The sequence below is a fragment of the Notechis scutatus genome, chromosome 2 (genome assembly GCF_049901735.1).
Source record: "Notechis scutatus isolate UNSWTSFEM ecotype Mainland chromosome 2, rNotScu1.2, whole genome shotgun sequence".
Classification (NCBI taxonomy): domain Eukaryota; kingdom Metazoa; phylum Chordata; class Lepidosauria; order Squamata; family Elapidae; genus Notechis; species Notechis scutatus.
Window position 1 is genome coordinate 47,691,933 of NC_142010.1, and position 15,579 is coordinate 47,707,511.

At 36.4% G+C, this 15,579-nt stretch overlaps 1 protein-coding gene and 1 long non-coding RNA gene across 2 annotated transcripts in view; both read right to left on the reverse strand.

Annotated features, from left to right (window-relative positions):
* The window catches only part of LOC148132014 (uncharacterized), a 62,316-nt gene extending 61,593 nt beyond the window's left edge, over positions 1 to 723 (reverse strand). Inside the window, exon 1 of the long non-coding RNA XR_015747501.1 lies at positions 342 to 723. This is a non-coding gene — a long non-coding RNA (uncharacterized LOC148132014). The remainder of the gene's footprint in view (positions 1 to 341) is intronic.
* An 8,728-nt stretch (positions 724 to 9,451) lies between these two features.
* Positions 9,452 to 14,820, reverse strand: LSM3 (LSM3 homolog, U6 small nuclear RNA and mRNA degradation associated). Its single transcript, XM_026678347.2, has 4 exons — positions 14,684 to 14,820; positions 12,802 to 12,912; positions 10,526 to 10,621; positions 9,452 to 9,790 (listed from the first exon to the last, which is right to left on the reverse strand). The coding sequence occupies exons 1-4, from the start codon at positions 14,702 to 14,704 to the stop codon at positions 9,710 to 9,712; spliced, it is 309 nt and encodes a 102-aa protein (XP_026534132.1). The 5' UTR covers positions 14,705 to 14,820; the 3' UTR covers positions 9,452 to 9,709.
* Between the last annotated feature and the right edge of the window lie 759 nt (positions 14,821 to 15,579).

A 15,579-nucleotide genomic window follows, 5' to 3' on the forward strand; every position in this document is an offset into this window, starting at 1 on the left:
CTCTCTCTCTCTCTCTCTCTCTCTCTCTCTCTCTATATATATATATATATATATATATATATATATATATATATATATATATTGTTGCATCATCTGCTTTACTCTCTCTCTCTCTTTTATATATATATATATATATATATATATATATATATATATATATATATATATATATATATATATATATATATATATATATATATGAATACCATACATATAAATACCTGCGAAAACTTAAGAATATATATATAGACTTGAAATTTTAGACTTAGACAACCTAGAACTACGCCACCTTTGGTTCAATCTAAGTATAGTACATAAATTTATATATTGCAATGTCCTACCTGTTAATGAATACTTCAGCTTCAACCACAACAATACAAAAGCACACAATAGATACAAACTTAAGGCAAACTGCACCAAACTTGATTGCAGGAAATACGACTTCAGCAACAGAGTGGTCAATGTCTGGAATGTCTACCTGACTCTGTGGTTTCTTCCCCAAATCCCAAAAACTTTAACCTTAGACTGTCTACTACTGACCTCATCCCTTTCCTGAGAGATCTGTAGGGGGTGTGCATAAGCACATCAGGAAGATGTGCATCAAATTTTTGCTTACTTTTCAAAGGTTCATTGAATCCTAATCAGATAAGACAGCTCTGGTCTTTGAAATGGGAATCCATGATCTGTTCTGCTACATTGTACAAATAGCAGCAGCTTAATTTATCCCCACAGGGCAATTCAGTGGGAAAGACTGCAATAGGACTGCCTTGTATGGTATACCAATTTAGTCTATGAAGCAGCAACTCCAAATCCTGGGTTTTAGCAGCATGGAGAGGAATTTCTTGCAGCAACAGACAAAACAGTGCCAAATGAAAAGCATAAAGAGGTAAAGCCATGGAACAGTGAAGCTATTTGCTTTGAGAAATCTGTTATGATAAATCATTGGCGGGCAAGATAAATTCCCAAGACTTGATATGCAGAAAAAGTTTGCTAAGACAACCTTTCCTGACATACAGGACAGGAATCCCAATTGGGACTGGCAACTCATTTGTTAGGTGAAGTGGTTACTAAATGAAACCACAGCTGTGCTTATGATCTTACTTCAACTTTCCTTTGCTTTACAGACCTGTGAACATCGTAAAAGTGAGGATTGGTTTGTAAAGTTATTTTTTCATCATCATAACTAACAGTTGTCATGCTGGCTGGGGAATTCAGGAATTGAAGTCCACAAGTCTTAAAGTCGCCAAGGTTGGCCACCCCTGCTCTAGAGCAAGTACATGGAACCCAAAGGAAAAGATTTGTTTTCTGTGAAGAGGAGGGAAAGGCCACTTAAAAAAATATTAATAGGTGCTTATGTCACAATTTAGACGAAAGAGATCTTTCTTATGTCAGAATTGATGCTTTTATTGACTCAAAGTCATTGACTTTGTCAAGGACCTTGGAGTACTCATCTCTAATGATCTAAGTGCTAGAGCCCACTGTAACTACATAGCCAAAAAGGCATTAAGAGCAGTCTGGAGCCCATATCATGTATCTGATATTAACACAATTGAAAAAGTCCAGAAATATTTCACAAGAAGAGTTCTCCACTCCTCTACTCATTGCAGAATACCTTATGCCAGCAGACTTGAAATTCTTGACCTAGAAAACCTAGAACTATGCCGCCTCTGGTCCGATCTAAATATAGTATATAAAATCATGCATTGCAATGTCCTACCTGTCAATGAATACTTCAGCTTCAATCATAACAATACAAGAGCACACAATAGATACAAACTCAAGGTTAACCGAACCAAACTTGACTGCAGAAAATATGACTTCAGCAACAGAGTGGTCAGTGTTTGGAATACTATACCTACTCTGTGGTTTCTTCCCCAAACCCCCAAAACTTTAACCTTAGACTGTCTACTATTGACCTCATCCCCTTCCTAAGAGGCTTGTAGGGAGCGTGCATAAGCGCACCAATCGTGCCTACCGTCTCTGTCCTATTGTTTCTTTTTATTTTTCTTATAAGTATTTATCTCATGTATTCAAAACTATGTTTATTCTTATACCTGTATCTTGTAAGCGATTGACAAATCAAATAAATACTAAAAAAATACACTCAAGCCCCAGGATGGGGAATAGTGCCAAAATACTTCTTCCCCATTTCTATACTAGGTAGAACAGTTGGAAATCCACAGGAAACACTTATATTGCAAGACACCCTTCTTCCCTTAAAAGTTCAAAGCCAATCCTTCCTACATATTGTTTTGTATTCCTGATGCATTTCAGTAATGTCCTCCAAAAAGTATGAACCATGACAAAAGCTGGCAAAAGTCTTCACCCTCCCTAGCAATCCCTTGTGTTTCTTTCATTTACTTCTCCAGCTATTTATCCACATCAGTGAATATTTACAGTAATATTATTCCAGGCAGTATAGCATTAAAAAAAAAAAAAAAACAAGTGTTAAAGTTACTCATTGTATCTTTCTTGGGAAAGCTACTAGTATTTAGTGACCAAAAAGTAGTGTGTTCGTTAAGCATTATTGCACAGAATGCTACAACTTTCCACTTGAGGGTGCATATTACGGCAGATACACAGACATACAAACACATCCTTTATATTTTTTTATAAATAACTCAAGGGGGCAAACATATCTAATACTCCTTCCCTTCCTCCTCTTATTTTCCTCATAACAACCACCCTTGTGAGGTGAGTTCAACTGAGAGAAAGTAACTGGCCCAAAGTCACCCAGCCAGCTTTCATGCCTGAGGAGAGACTAGAACTCAATCAAGACTAGAACTCAATCTCCTAGTTTCTAGCTTGGTGCCTTAACCAGAAGCCCAAACTGGTTCTTAATTATTAAATAAAATGAAAATACTTAACCAGTGTGTTACCTTATGATAATCATCAAGCAGTGTGCACATTTGTTGTAAGCAAAGCAAGCAGCTCCATCTAGTGTTCAGGCAAGGGGATCTGTAAAGGGGAAGTGAAAAGGCAAAATTCCTAGATAGTAACAAGGCAAATAGGATGGTTTGGAGAATAAGCTCTCGTGGAAAGTTTAACTGGATATCCCAAAAGCCTGAACAGGATATTTGCATGCTCATACTAAAACTCTAGACTGTTCTGTCATTATTCTGTCATTCCATCCCAATATACTAAAACAGAAGAATTATTAACCACTACCCAGTTTTGACTTATTTAATTTATTTAATTTATTTATTTGTCAAGCAAGTATTGGATAAGAGGTATAAGTATAAACATGGTTATGAATACATGAAATGGATACAAATAAAAATAAATATTAGGACAGGGATGGTGCGCTTATGCACGCCCCCTACATTTTTAGACACTTCATGTAAAGATTGTAAGAAGCCTGTTGAAGGTTGCTCAAATTGGCTCCCTTCACTACTTGATCCCCATATGCACCTGTCTTTCAATACAATATCATATGAGCAAGTAGCAGGGCTGTATCAGTAGTAGTTTCTGAAAAAAAGATAATTCTGGTCTGAGGTGGCAGTTTTAGGCACCTTGCTTTAAGGCACTTGAAGAAAACAAGAATGTTGCTGTACAAAGAAAGGCAACAAGGATGACCAGGAGATAACAAACTAAATCTTACAGTGAGAAACTAAGAAAGTTAAGTAAATTTGATGCTGTATTGTGAAAGTGCTAAGATTAATATATAGAATAATGATCTGAACTTACAGGAAGCTGGACTTCAGTTATGTATCAGTTACATATCTAGCTGTTCATCCCGTCAGAGCAGATAAGGTGGACATGCTCTAATGTTCCTTCCCTTAAACATTGACATCTTGTAGATCCTTGGAAGTGTGCCTTTTCCATTGCAGTCCCTACCTTATGGAACACCCTCCCTCCCGATATTTGGTAGGCCCCTGTCCATCTTTCAGAGAGCACTTAAAGACTGGTTCTTTCCCTAGAAGTTAGGATACGGAGAGGCCAGGGTGAGATGAGACTGTGGAATAAGAAAAACTGTAGGTATGGCTCCAGGTTTTTCTGGTTTTAGTTTTATTGTTGTTGGTTTTATACTGTTTTTATTGGTTGCAAGTTGCCCAGAGTTGTTGTAAAATGGACAGTCATGTAAGTTTAAAAAATAAAATGAAATGAAAAAACTCATTTACTTTCAATACACAAGCAGAAAAATGCTTATTCTACTACATATTGCTTTTTTGCTTTAATTTTCCTCTTATATCTAGCTTTATTACTTTGCTTTCTTTTAATATGTAGATTTTAATTATTTCAGGTGGGAATATGGTAGATATTGCTTACATTTATCATTTGTACTATAGATGTATATATGTGCTGTAGATACTGTATATATCTCTATATATACATATTAGAATATACCTGTATTTTAGATATATTCTGTTTATAAAAAGCAGCAAGAAAATCGAACCCATCAGGGAGGGCAGAAGGTAATTGTCCTTTGCTGGGTGGATATAAGTATACAGCCAAAAATAACATATACATCTTTAAAGCAGTGACCAACCAGTTACATCAACATTTCTACAATATTGATCTGAGCCCAACCCTGAGTTAATGTTCCAACTCTTGTGTTGTACTGTATCTTCAAAAGCAAGGCAAAAGTAACCAGTATTGATTAAACATTGTTTGAGGTTTCCAGAATTTGTGAAACACCTTTGAATTTTATTGGTTATAGTACCTTGTTTTAAAATCACAGGAATCAAATACTGTTGTTAGCCGGCAGCAAGTGCAGACTCAGATGAGGGGCCAGGACCATTAGGAAGTGGACTGCTTCCTTCAGAGATTGTGGGGGCTGGTAGGAGTGATGAGAAGGTTCCCGAGGAGCCTGTGCTAAGCGCGCGTGCGTGCAGGATTGCTCGGAGGAAAGAGCAGTTACAACAGCACAAGGGACTCAGGAATAAGGCTGCAAGGTAATGGCCCCTCCTTCAAGAAGATAAAAGCCAGCTGTGAAACTAACCTTCTTTGCAAGAAGGCAAAGACGTTTTGAACTCAGCTTCGTGGACATTACAGTTGGTATTTGAAGACTTTTGTAAACTAATTCTTATCTGTTGTTTTTTGGCAGACTTGAAAAAACTTGGCAAGGCTCTTTCTTGTTGGGGATAATTAGTTGGAAGCAGCCTTTTATCTGTGAAGAAACAGAATTCTTAGCTTAAACATAAAAAGGTTATACTGCTGCCTTTGTCTTGTGTTTGCTCTCTTAGAACCAGGTTTGGGTCAGAACAAATATGTTATTTAAAGCAGGGGTCCCCAACAGCCGGTCCGCTGGACGGTGCACCGTCCGCGAACAAGTCTTACCGGGCCGCTGGTTGCTGGCGCCGCCATCTTTTTTGGTAAAAAGTGCTTCAGGTGAGCTTTTCCGGTAGAAAGCCATTTCTACCCGAAAAGCTCACTGAGAAAGCTAGCGCCGCCATCTTTTGAAAAAGTGCTTCCGTGAGGTCACCGGAAGCACTTTTTCGCAAAAGATGGCGGCGCCCAGTTGATGCCGCACCGGGCGCGGGCGCTCAGCTGATGCCGGTACCGGGCCGCTGCATCAAAAGGTTGGGGATCACTGATTTAAAGCAACCAATCAGCGGGACATTAGGATTGAGATACAAGCTTATTTTATATAAACTTATATATAACTATATATAAGGTTTTTGGTCGGCACACGTAGGTCTTCACAAAAGCTAACATGTTACAGTATCTGTGAGTTCATCCTGTGATTCTGCAGAGGTATCTTCAAAAACATTCCAATCAGTGCAGTCAAGGCAAGCCTGTAGCTTTAGCTTTGCCTCCTCAGTCCAAGACTTCACTAATTTAATTGTTGGTTTTATGGTTTTGTATTTTGTCTATAAACAAGTACAAAGTGAATCATGCAATGATCAGCATGTCCCACTGCTGCCCCCAGCTGCTCATGGTAAAGACCGAGAAGCATCTTTTAATGTTGTGTAGCAGTGGTCTAAACAAGTATTCTTGCCTCTAGTGAGACAGTTGACATGCTGAAAGTATTTTGGCAGCTTTTGGCTTAAGTTAGCACTGTTGAAATATCCTAACACAATGAGGAGTGAATCTGGGTATTTTGTTAGCCCACATAATTTGGCCAGTTAGTTTGTAACACATTGTTTATGCAAGCTTGTGGAGGAAGATACACCACAAATAGTAGAAATGAGAAAAACTCTCATGGAAAATAAAACGGTTTGCAATTGATAATTAATGTCTCGAAGTCCACATCAGAGAATTTCTTTAATGTAGTTATATTTTTACACCTTTGGTTATTGATATAAAAGCAGACCCCCCCCCTTCTTTTTACCAGATGTTTCTGCAATTCTGTCTGCCCTCTGTATCTGAAACCCTGGGATATTGCAGGCTGCTATCAACTGACTCATTTAGCCGAGTTTCAGTGAAGCAGAGAGCTGCTGAGTTGTAAAAATCAGAGTTGCATCTGTTTAAAAGAAGTATTTCATTCATTTTATTAGTGAGTGAATGTAAATTAGTCAGGAAGAGTGAAGGAAGAGGATTTTTTCCCATCTATTTAAAATCACCACTCTCTAACCCCTTTTCTGCCTCCGTCTCTCCTCCTTTTGTTTTTGTTTTTCCATTGAACAGAGTTGCTTCTTCCTGGATGAGAATCTCTTCTGCATTTGTAAAGATTGGGGGGTGGGTAGTCACAGAATGCTGCCCTTTAAAAAAAGTATTGCTTGATGCTTACCAGTTGATCTCTCAGGTATGAAATCCAAAGTGAATTAAAGAGAATAAAAAACTACAAAACTATCAGAGAACATTTCACCAAGGCTGCCATTGGCGATGCCATCTCGAATTTTGTATAATACTATATAATTATAGCAACAGCTGTTGTCTAGGGTGGGCCAAGGACTCACACTGAAGCCCACAACAGCTCATTCTATTCAGCTAAATATTGTATATATTCCAGTTTTGAGAAAACTGTTAATATTTCACAAATTAAAGAAATAATTGTAAAAGAGGTTTCTGGCCTACCTAGAAAACATATAATCAGAACTGATTCTTATGCCTTTTCAGAGTTCTCCTTTGGTTAGCCACTGTCAGCTATTAATATATATGCAGTTGGCAATTGCACAAATGTATTTCACTGTACATTTGTATGTACATTACTGAAGTAATTCCCCTCTCTGGTTTGGATACTTTTTTGTGCAAGTCTTTACTAACCAGTTTTCTATAATCATCATAAGCAAGTTGAATTCATTAGCAGATGTTGACATCTCAGCATTGAGGCCAAATATATTATGAACAAATTTAAAGGAACCAATCCCCATACAAGTTGCTATAGATGTGCAAAGCTCACCAATCCAGAATCATTTCATTCCCCATCTGGATTATGTTATCTTCCACCATTGCCCAACCATCCATGCCATTCTAGGGATAGTTGGGCAATTTCTGATAGTAAATTCCAATTCCTCCAAATTAGAAGTGATTTGACATTTCTAGTGGAAAACCAGGCATATTTCATTCAAGATTCCCTGAACGGATTCTGAGGATTTCTGGAGCAGCTTGATTCAAAAAGGGAACCAAACATGTTCAGAACATTCTGTTCCTGAATTAGTAAGTTTTGCACACGTGTGGAAATGGCACTGCTCCACTTCAAAATCTTATCATTTATTCCCACAATTTTCTGTTCCTTAGCTACTTACCAATCTTTAAGATGACTTTTGACATGACTAAATTTGCAGGCAACATAGCAAAACATATTTGAAATTGCAAGTAAATAATATTAACTAATACCATATAATTAGTTGGATTCTCAAAAACCTGGGAATTTAGCAAGATATTGTAGAAAATATCCTCAATTTATATTCCTGCAAGGTACTTCTCAGTATCTGATCATTTAAATTGATTAAAAAAAGTTAAATAGGCAAATAGTCAATTAGTGCATAGAACATTAAATTGGTGTATTGTTCCCTGGATTTCCATGAACCCTTTTCTAGACATTGATATTAAATACATTTCATATAAGTCGGAATGATCAGTTCTATTTTTATTATATGCGGCATTTTTACATTAGATATTTCAGAATATTCAAATGAATACCATCTAGACTCTCTGTTTTCCATATTAGGTAAGGGCAAAGCATATTTTGGAGAAAAATGTTCTGCTTCTCTTCTAAACCAGTGGTTGCTAACCGGTGGGCCACAGCCCACTGGTGGTTCGCGAGAAAATGTTGGTGGTCCGCAGAGAAATGTCATCCCCAGAGAACCTCCCAAAGCAATTTAATCCGGGATTTAAAATTGAGTTTGGTGGTTCCTGAGGTAGAAAAGGTTGGCGACTTCTGCTCTAAACCATGACATGTTGATTATTCCAAGGTGCCTTACAAGGTTTTCTTAGAAATTGTAATGTTTAAATGAAATAAGCCACTTTAGAGTGAGCCTATGCCCTGAACACTGCAAATTGCATATACAGTGGAACTTTGGGTTGCGAACATTTCTGACCACAACCAAACTGGGCGATCACCAAAAATTTTGGAAATTTTTTGCATCTGGTCACGAACACATCCTCGGGTGGCAATCAAACTCAGTTGTGGCGATTTTCCCTGCCACGGCAATTTCCCCTTCCATGCCATTTTTTTTTGTCTGCACATGCACAGCCAGTCTTGCTTCCAGTCACGACCAAATCAGGTTGCAACCGAAGTCCTGGAATGGATTACAGTCGTGACCAGAGGTTCCACTGTAGACTTTCTAGAAAATTGCTGACAATCTAAGTGCAAGGACTGGCTTGCTGCAGAGGAATAATTTGCACATCTGTACTTAACACAATCAGAAATTTAATCTTCTGTCACTATTATTTCAGTTTTTCAAATTCCACTTCTTTGAAAACAAAATCTGTTCAAAGCATTCATACTTTCCTCCATTATGTACAATGAAAACAGACACAAATGGCTCATTCAGCTTCTCTACATTCTCATCCTCTTGCTTTTTTTCTGATTTTTCTGGATCACTACTTGACATTTTAGCAAATTACATTTACATATTTTGTATTTTTTACAGCAACGGGTTCCCTATTTTTTTTTTCATTTCCTATTTCTTTTGTGCCATTTTAATTTTTCTTCATTTGGAGAAGACTTCCATTTTCTAATAGCTTTATTTTCAAATGTTTCTTTATTAACTATACTGCAATTTCACTAACAATATTTCTTTCCATAATTTTATTAACAATAGACACAAACACATACAAATATTTCATTCATAAGAATATTGAATGAACTGGATAATTCCTTAATACTCTGGACAAAATGTTCCCTTTCTTAACCCAAAGTGTTACTGGATTAGGCTTTTATGGCTATTTTCCATTTAAATATAAATCAAATTTGATGACATTTATGATTTTTTTCCAGATGTTTTTAAACTATGCATTTCAATTAATGGCAGAGTAGCATTTACCCAAGCAAACTAAAATATTGATGTGTATGAACTACATCGAACTGGAAAAGCATGAATACCATTCATAGATACAAATATACAAAATAAGTGAATTGATTTATTTTAAAATGTACATAGGTAACACAGGTATTAACTAAACAAGAAAATCCACTGATTTGATGAAATTGTTTTAATTGCTCCAAGAGGAAGAAAACGAGTCTTATTTGCCAAATAAACTTTGGGAATACATAATCAAGATTGGGAATTCTGCAAAACATTGGATAGTCCTAATATTTAAAGGGAGTGAGAGTTAATGTCTTGGAAGTCCAATAACCCAAAGCGAAGGAGCGACAGTGTCAGCCAACCCGCAGTGGAGGAGCAACCAATACAACTCCATCTCCTCTGACAAACAGCATTGGAATATTCCTCTTGGTAGACTGTGGAAAGAAAAAGCAACAAGGCTGAGACTATATTCAAGAATACCAAATAGCCATAGCCATAGCCATTACCATTTTTGTGTTGAATTTATGTTTTACTGACAAAGAAATAAAGGGAGACTAGTACAGATCTATTTCAAGCTATTTAGCTTTCATCAGTAGAAGCAATATGCTTCATCCCATAACTGGGTAGATCAGGTTGCCCTGATACACCAGTCCCACCTGAAAAAAACACTTTACCATTCCTATAATCATTTCTATTCCATTCCATTCTTAAATAGAACTAGTTTAAGAACTAGTTCTATTTAAGGTGGTTTAGTGGTTAAGACACCAAGCAAGTAGCCTCACAGCAAGAGACTGAATTCTAGTCCACCTTAGGTATGAAAGCTTAGGTATAAAGCTTTAGTCAAGTCACTCGCTATCAGCCCAACTCACCTCACATGGTTGTTGTGGGCAAAATAGGAAAGAATAGTGTGTGTGTTTGTTACCTTATTTATTAAAAAAATAAAGGCAGGATATAACTAAATACAATTCATACATTTGGAAACAAGATTATTCCATTAAAATGTATTTGCACAATGAATACTAGATATATTTAATTTTTCATCTAACTATGTTTTGAACTGAATGGGTATTATACAATGATTTGATTAGTAAAGTTTAAGATAGTACTTAAATTTATGTACCTGGCCCTTTTAATATTTAAACATTATCAGTGATATTAGAAATTCTCACCTTATAAATCTCTTCATAAGTTTCTTCATCGATTTCTATTGTGGTCACAGTCTCTTCAACATCACCCAAAATCATATTTAAATGCTGGTCATATGCCTTTGAAAGTGAAACAAGTTCATAAATATTGTTCTGGTGGTATCATTTATTGTGGCACAAATAGAAAAAAATAAAAATTCCAGCTTTAACATGTAGTAATTAGTTTTAATTTTCCAGTTTGCTGAACCTAGCTCTTTTATCGTGCAAACTGATTTATACATTCCATGCATAATTGTTGGAAATGCTATAATCAGGCTGAATGATTCTTATATATGTATATTGGTAGTAATGGTATAAAACCCAGCAATCTGGAAAACGATTTATTATAGAATAAAACAAATATTAAAAGCTGATTTTTCTTTCCTACCAATTGCTTTTCTGTTCAATATATTTTATCAAAACTTTGATTTCTAAATCTATTCTAAGGTAGCTCTTACATAATAGGTGTCAGGACTTTGTGCCTTTATTGAAGTACATTCAAGTCAAACTTAAGTTCATATTTAAAAACAAGTTTGGCACAGAATTTTAATTTCAACTTGGAAACCTTTTCTGGATTATAATTCTACATGTGGACCTGTACTTTATTCAAAATTTGGATAGTTCTTAGCATAAGCATTTAACATACTAGCTTCTATTTGAATTGTTAAATAAGCACTTGACTTCTTATATTTGACAGTTACTTTCACTAATAGGTTTTGACTTATGATTAATTATACTAAGCACTTTAGTTAATTATGGGATATGGATTTGATCTTTATGTTTTTCAGATCTTAAATACAAAAGAGTCTTTAATATGCAGTACTGATCTATTGTTATCTCAAAATTTTAATGTTCACTTTGTAAAGTTCTTTTCTATTTTTCCCCTTATTTTTATACTATATTTTTTCTTGGTGTCATTAAATATATATTGAAATAAATGTTCTATGCATACAATACACATAGCCAAACTTTAATGAAAAGTTTACAAGCAGGAAACTAAGTGAACAGCATCCTTCTGTTCACCCACTGGACAGTTCTGAACAATATTCACTGACTAGTTGCTAATACTATAATTATGAGTAGAAAACCTAATTCTATAATTTATATATAATCTATAATTTTATGTATTCACAAAGATGGACCTTGCTATTTGGGTCAGGAGATGCAGTCTAACTTAATAACCGCAGATGAGTCCATGCAGAAATATACTTTATGGATGTAATAAAACTCAACCATTCTTTAATGCGTGCATCTAATGTAAAAAACCACTTCAAACACCACTATGTGCCAAAAACATGGATGTACAAAATTGTACATAACAAAGTTGGAGATTAGAGGATAATCTCTACCACTTTGCAAAAGGTTTCTCTTGTTATGCTGTCTAGATAAAAAATGAATATACTTTCAACTTTTTCTCCACTGAAATAATACTGATGATCAACATTTCAGCTCTCAAAGTATTCTTCTATGTCATGCATAATGCTACTGTAACAAAAAAAACTTTAAACTTTGAACATCAACCATTATATTTTGCTTTTACAACCAGGTAAAGCAGTCCAGTTTTTAAAAACAAAAAGCATGATTTACTGATGCAATTGCCTGATAAAAGGATAAAATACCACCTTACTCAATGAAAAACTAGTATAGCATAATACATGCATACAGATCCTTAATAAACCATACATTGAATCTCTATTTGTTTTGCTAACTAATTGCAACTGTGGTGTAAAGCTGTGACTTTAAAAATGGAGATTCAAGATCTGTACATGTTTTTAACTTATTTGTGCTTGTATCAAAGCTCTAATAAATCCAGAGATAGAACAGAAATAAAGATTTAGAAAGGAAAATAGAAATCAGGAATAGGCTAAACAAACCATAATTATTTTGATCAACTAAATTTGTTTTTGCTTGTATGACCAACTAACTGGCTTATGGGTGGCATATAAATTTAATAATAAATTATAACTTAACTAATTTTTCTCTACAATGATCTATTACTAAATAAGCATTGTTCATAATTTGTTTTACTTTAAGGGGAAAAAAAAACCTTTCAACCAGAAATATAAAACTGCAGAAAAAAGGTGACCTAAGCCTGCCAGAGGCATTTCACCCCTTTATAACAACTTGCAAATGAGTCCTAGTTATACCTATGCTTGCAGTGTGGTTCACAAAAGCCTCTTGCAGTCCTTGAGCTTAACTAAAATGTAGAACTCTACTTTAAAATTTCAGCCACCTCCCCATTTCTATGCAGTTTTACTTACATGTAACCTGCCTCGAAGTTCTCGGTCATTCCTCATTTTTACATAAATCCGTTCATCAAGACTTAGTCTGATGAGATCCAAAGGCTCTTCTACAGTGTTGGTGGTTTGTTGCTACAAAATATAAAAATGTAGAGATATACTTTAGCAAACAAACCTGAGATGATTTGATTTAGTAGTTAAGGCATCAGGCTAAGAATGAGAAGATCATGAGAAGTCTCACTTTAGGCATCAAAGCCAGCTGCGTGACTTTGGGCTGGTCTCTCTCTCTCAGCCTAACCCACCTCATTAGATATGTTTGTTTCCTTGAATTAGTTATAAAAATAATAAAAGCAGGTTGTATATAAATAAATAGTAAATGTTGGCTACTGATACTTACTCATTTCTTCTCAAAAAATCCTAATCTGATGACAACTAATGTTTACGGTATAGTTTGTAATATAATATGGTGAATTTTCATCAGCTTTCAGAAGGACAAGAATTCACTTGTGATGACAGGATAAACAGGAAAATGCAAATAAAATTAGAGAAAATATATACTGCTTCCCTCAACCTAGTCCACATTAATAACTGTTTTGATATATTAATATTTGCTTTTGAAAAATCTTAGAAAAGACCACCTCTTTCTTAAACAAAAGACTGGATGTACATTTCACTAGAAAGACTCAGTATATCTTGTCAAAGGTTATAATAATGTCTGCATTTTGCTGACAGTTTGAGTCAATGTTTTTCAAATAAAAGTATTACATATATTTAAATTTTTCTTTGACCATAATACTTACAAATCCCAAACAAAAAGACGATAGTGTCATATATTATTTTTCTGTTTTATATTCCAAGTTCATAATAACTTATTTTCCAATATTGAAAAAGGTCACTAATTGCAATAGTTATCAATAGTTATCAAATAATTAAAAAGTTACACATCAAGAAATGCCCCTGCAATTGAGAGTTTATAGCCTAAGCTTTCCTACTTGTAGACAGCATATCTATATCAACTTGCTACCGGCTTCAACAAGTAACGGAATATATTATTTTTACACACAAAAGGCTTTCAACAGCCACACAAATATGTACACCCAGATCACAGCAACACACTAGTGGTACACCTGCTTTGAAAAACCCTGCCTGTTGGGTTTAATCCAGGGGTCGCTCAAGGTTTAAGGATCAATATTGCAATGGAGAACGATTTAAGGCAGCATTTGCTTAAACTTTTTCCCCTTAGGATCCCTTGCCACTTTAAAAAATTATAGCAGACCCCAAAATAGTTTGTTTGTATAGGTTACATTTATCAATATTCACATCAAAAATTAAAAACTGACACTTGGGTGAGCAGCAAAACGTTTTAAACCAAAAAGAAAATTAGTCCGGTTACCCTGACTGAACTTCCAAACTGGATGACTGAGAATCTTCATCGATATAGTGTGGTAAGATTTTAATACTGCATTATTTTATAACACCGAGTGGCAAATCATTTCGATTTTGCGGACTTTCTGGGACGCCACATTTTGAAAATTTAAGGCATTTTATCAGAAACCATGAAGTAGCATTTCATCCACTGCAGACCCTTAATATTGTCTTATGTTTGTATCAGTTAAGGCTTTGAAAAAGGACAATAAAAGCAGCTTATAGGAGTCCTGTCGGTATTTGAGATGAGCGGCCGGTTATAAATCGATTAATAAACCCCAAGAGGCAGGTCGCTATAGGAAACACTAACGCCCACCAGAAGCCCTTTACTGGGACTTTGCAAAACTCAAAGCGAGAGCTTAGAAACTGAAGCTCTAGTTAACCATCCCCCAGGTTTGCCACGTTTTTCACCGCAACGGGGTCAAATCCCTAGAAGATTCGGCGGCCGACAAGCCGCCAAACCGGCCGTTTCACCCACCTGATCCACCTCGTCCGCCATTTTTTTCAAATGGCAGACCGCTTTCTTCTCGCGAGATTTTAAACCAAGCCTGATACGGCCCCTACCGAACGCCTAGCGGAGTACGTAAAGCTATAAAAGTCGATTGCTCGTGTAACGTCCAGCTTGCGGGTTAGTTCATAGAAATTGCCATTCTTTTGCTTTTTCCAGTTCTGCAATTTCTTTTGGACTCTGCTCGGGTTGGACTGAACCATATTTTTTTCCCAACCTGGGCCAATTTTAAGATGTGTGGATTTCAATTCCTAGTCCATTTCAAAGTTGCCCAGGTTGAGAAACGCTGGGTTAGATTATCCCAAAGGTGCTTTTCCAAGAGGCAACTGGACAAAAAGTCTTTGGGACAAGCTGGACAAGCCTCTTTGGGATAACAACCACGACCTGGATGCCTGAGAAGCTGCACAGACGCGGGGTTTAGATCAGGGGTTCCCAAACTGGGTAACTTTAAGACTTGTGGACTTCAACTCCCAGAATTCCTCAGCACAGCATAGCTGGCTGAGGAATTCTGGGAGTTGAAGTCCACAAGTCTTAAAAGTTGCCAAGTGTGGGGACCCCTGGTTTAGATGAGCAGGCTGACTTCGCACACAAACAAGGCTGGGGGAAATCAAGCCGCCTCCGTCTGTGGTTTTCCTCAACCCGTTCTTTAAATGCATCTCCCTTTGAACCGATTCAATACCGCGCCGTGTGAATGAATATTCATACATCGGGCGTGAAGCTTGAGCGCTTTTACGCTTCCTCTTCGAGAGAGCCGAGACATAAGTTTGCGGGCGCTGCAAGGGAGAGATGCGAAGCGCAGCCAGGCAGCTCGATCCGGAGTAATCCAGCGGTTCACAAGGACAAGGATTCCCCCCCACTCCCACCTG

Bases quoted from the DNA above. Each gene is read 5' to 3' on its own strand.
- LSM3 (XM_026678347.2), bottom strand. From the start codon at position 14,704: ATGGCGGACGAGGTGGATCAG. The intron at 10,622-12,801 runs GTAAGTAAAACT...TCACTTTCAAAG, and splicing joins AACTTCGAGGCAGGTTACAT to GCATATGACCAGCATTTAAA. The intron at 9,791-10,525 runs GTGAGAATTTCT...TTCTTTCCACAG, and splicing joins CTTATGAAGAGATTTATAAG to TCTACCAAGAGGAATATTCC.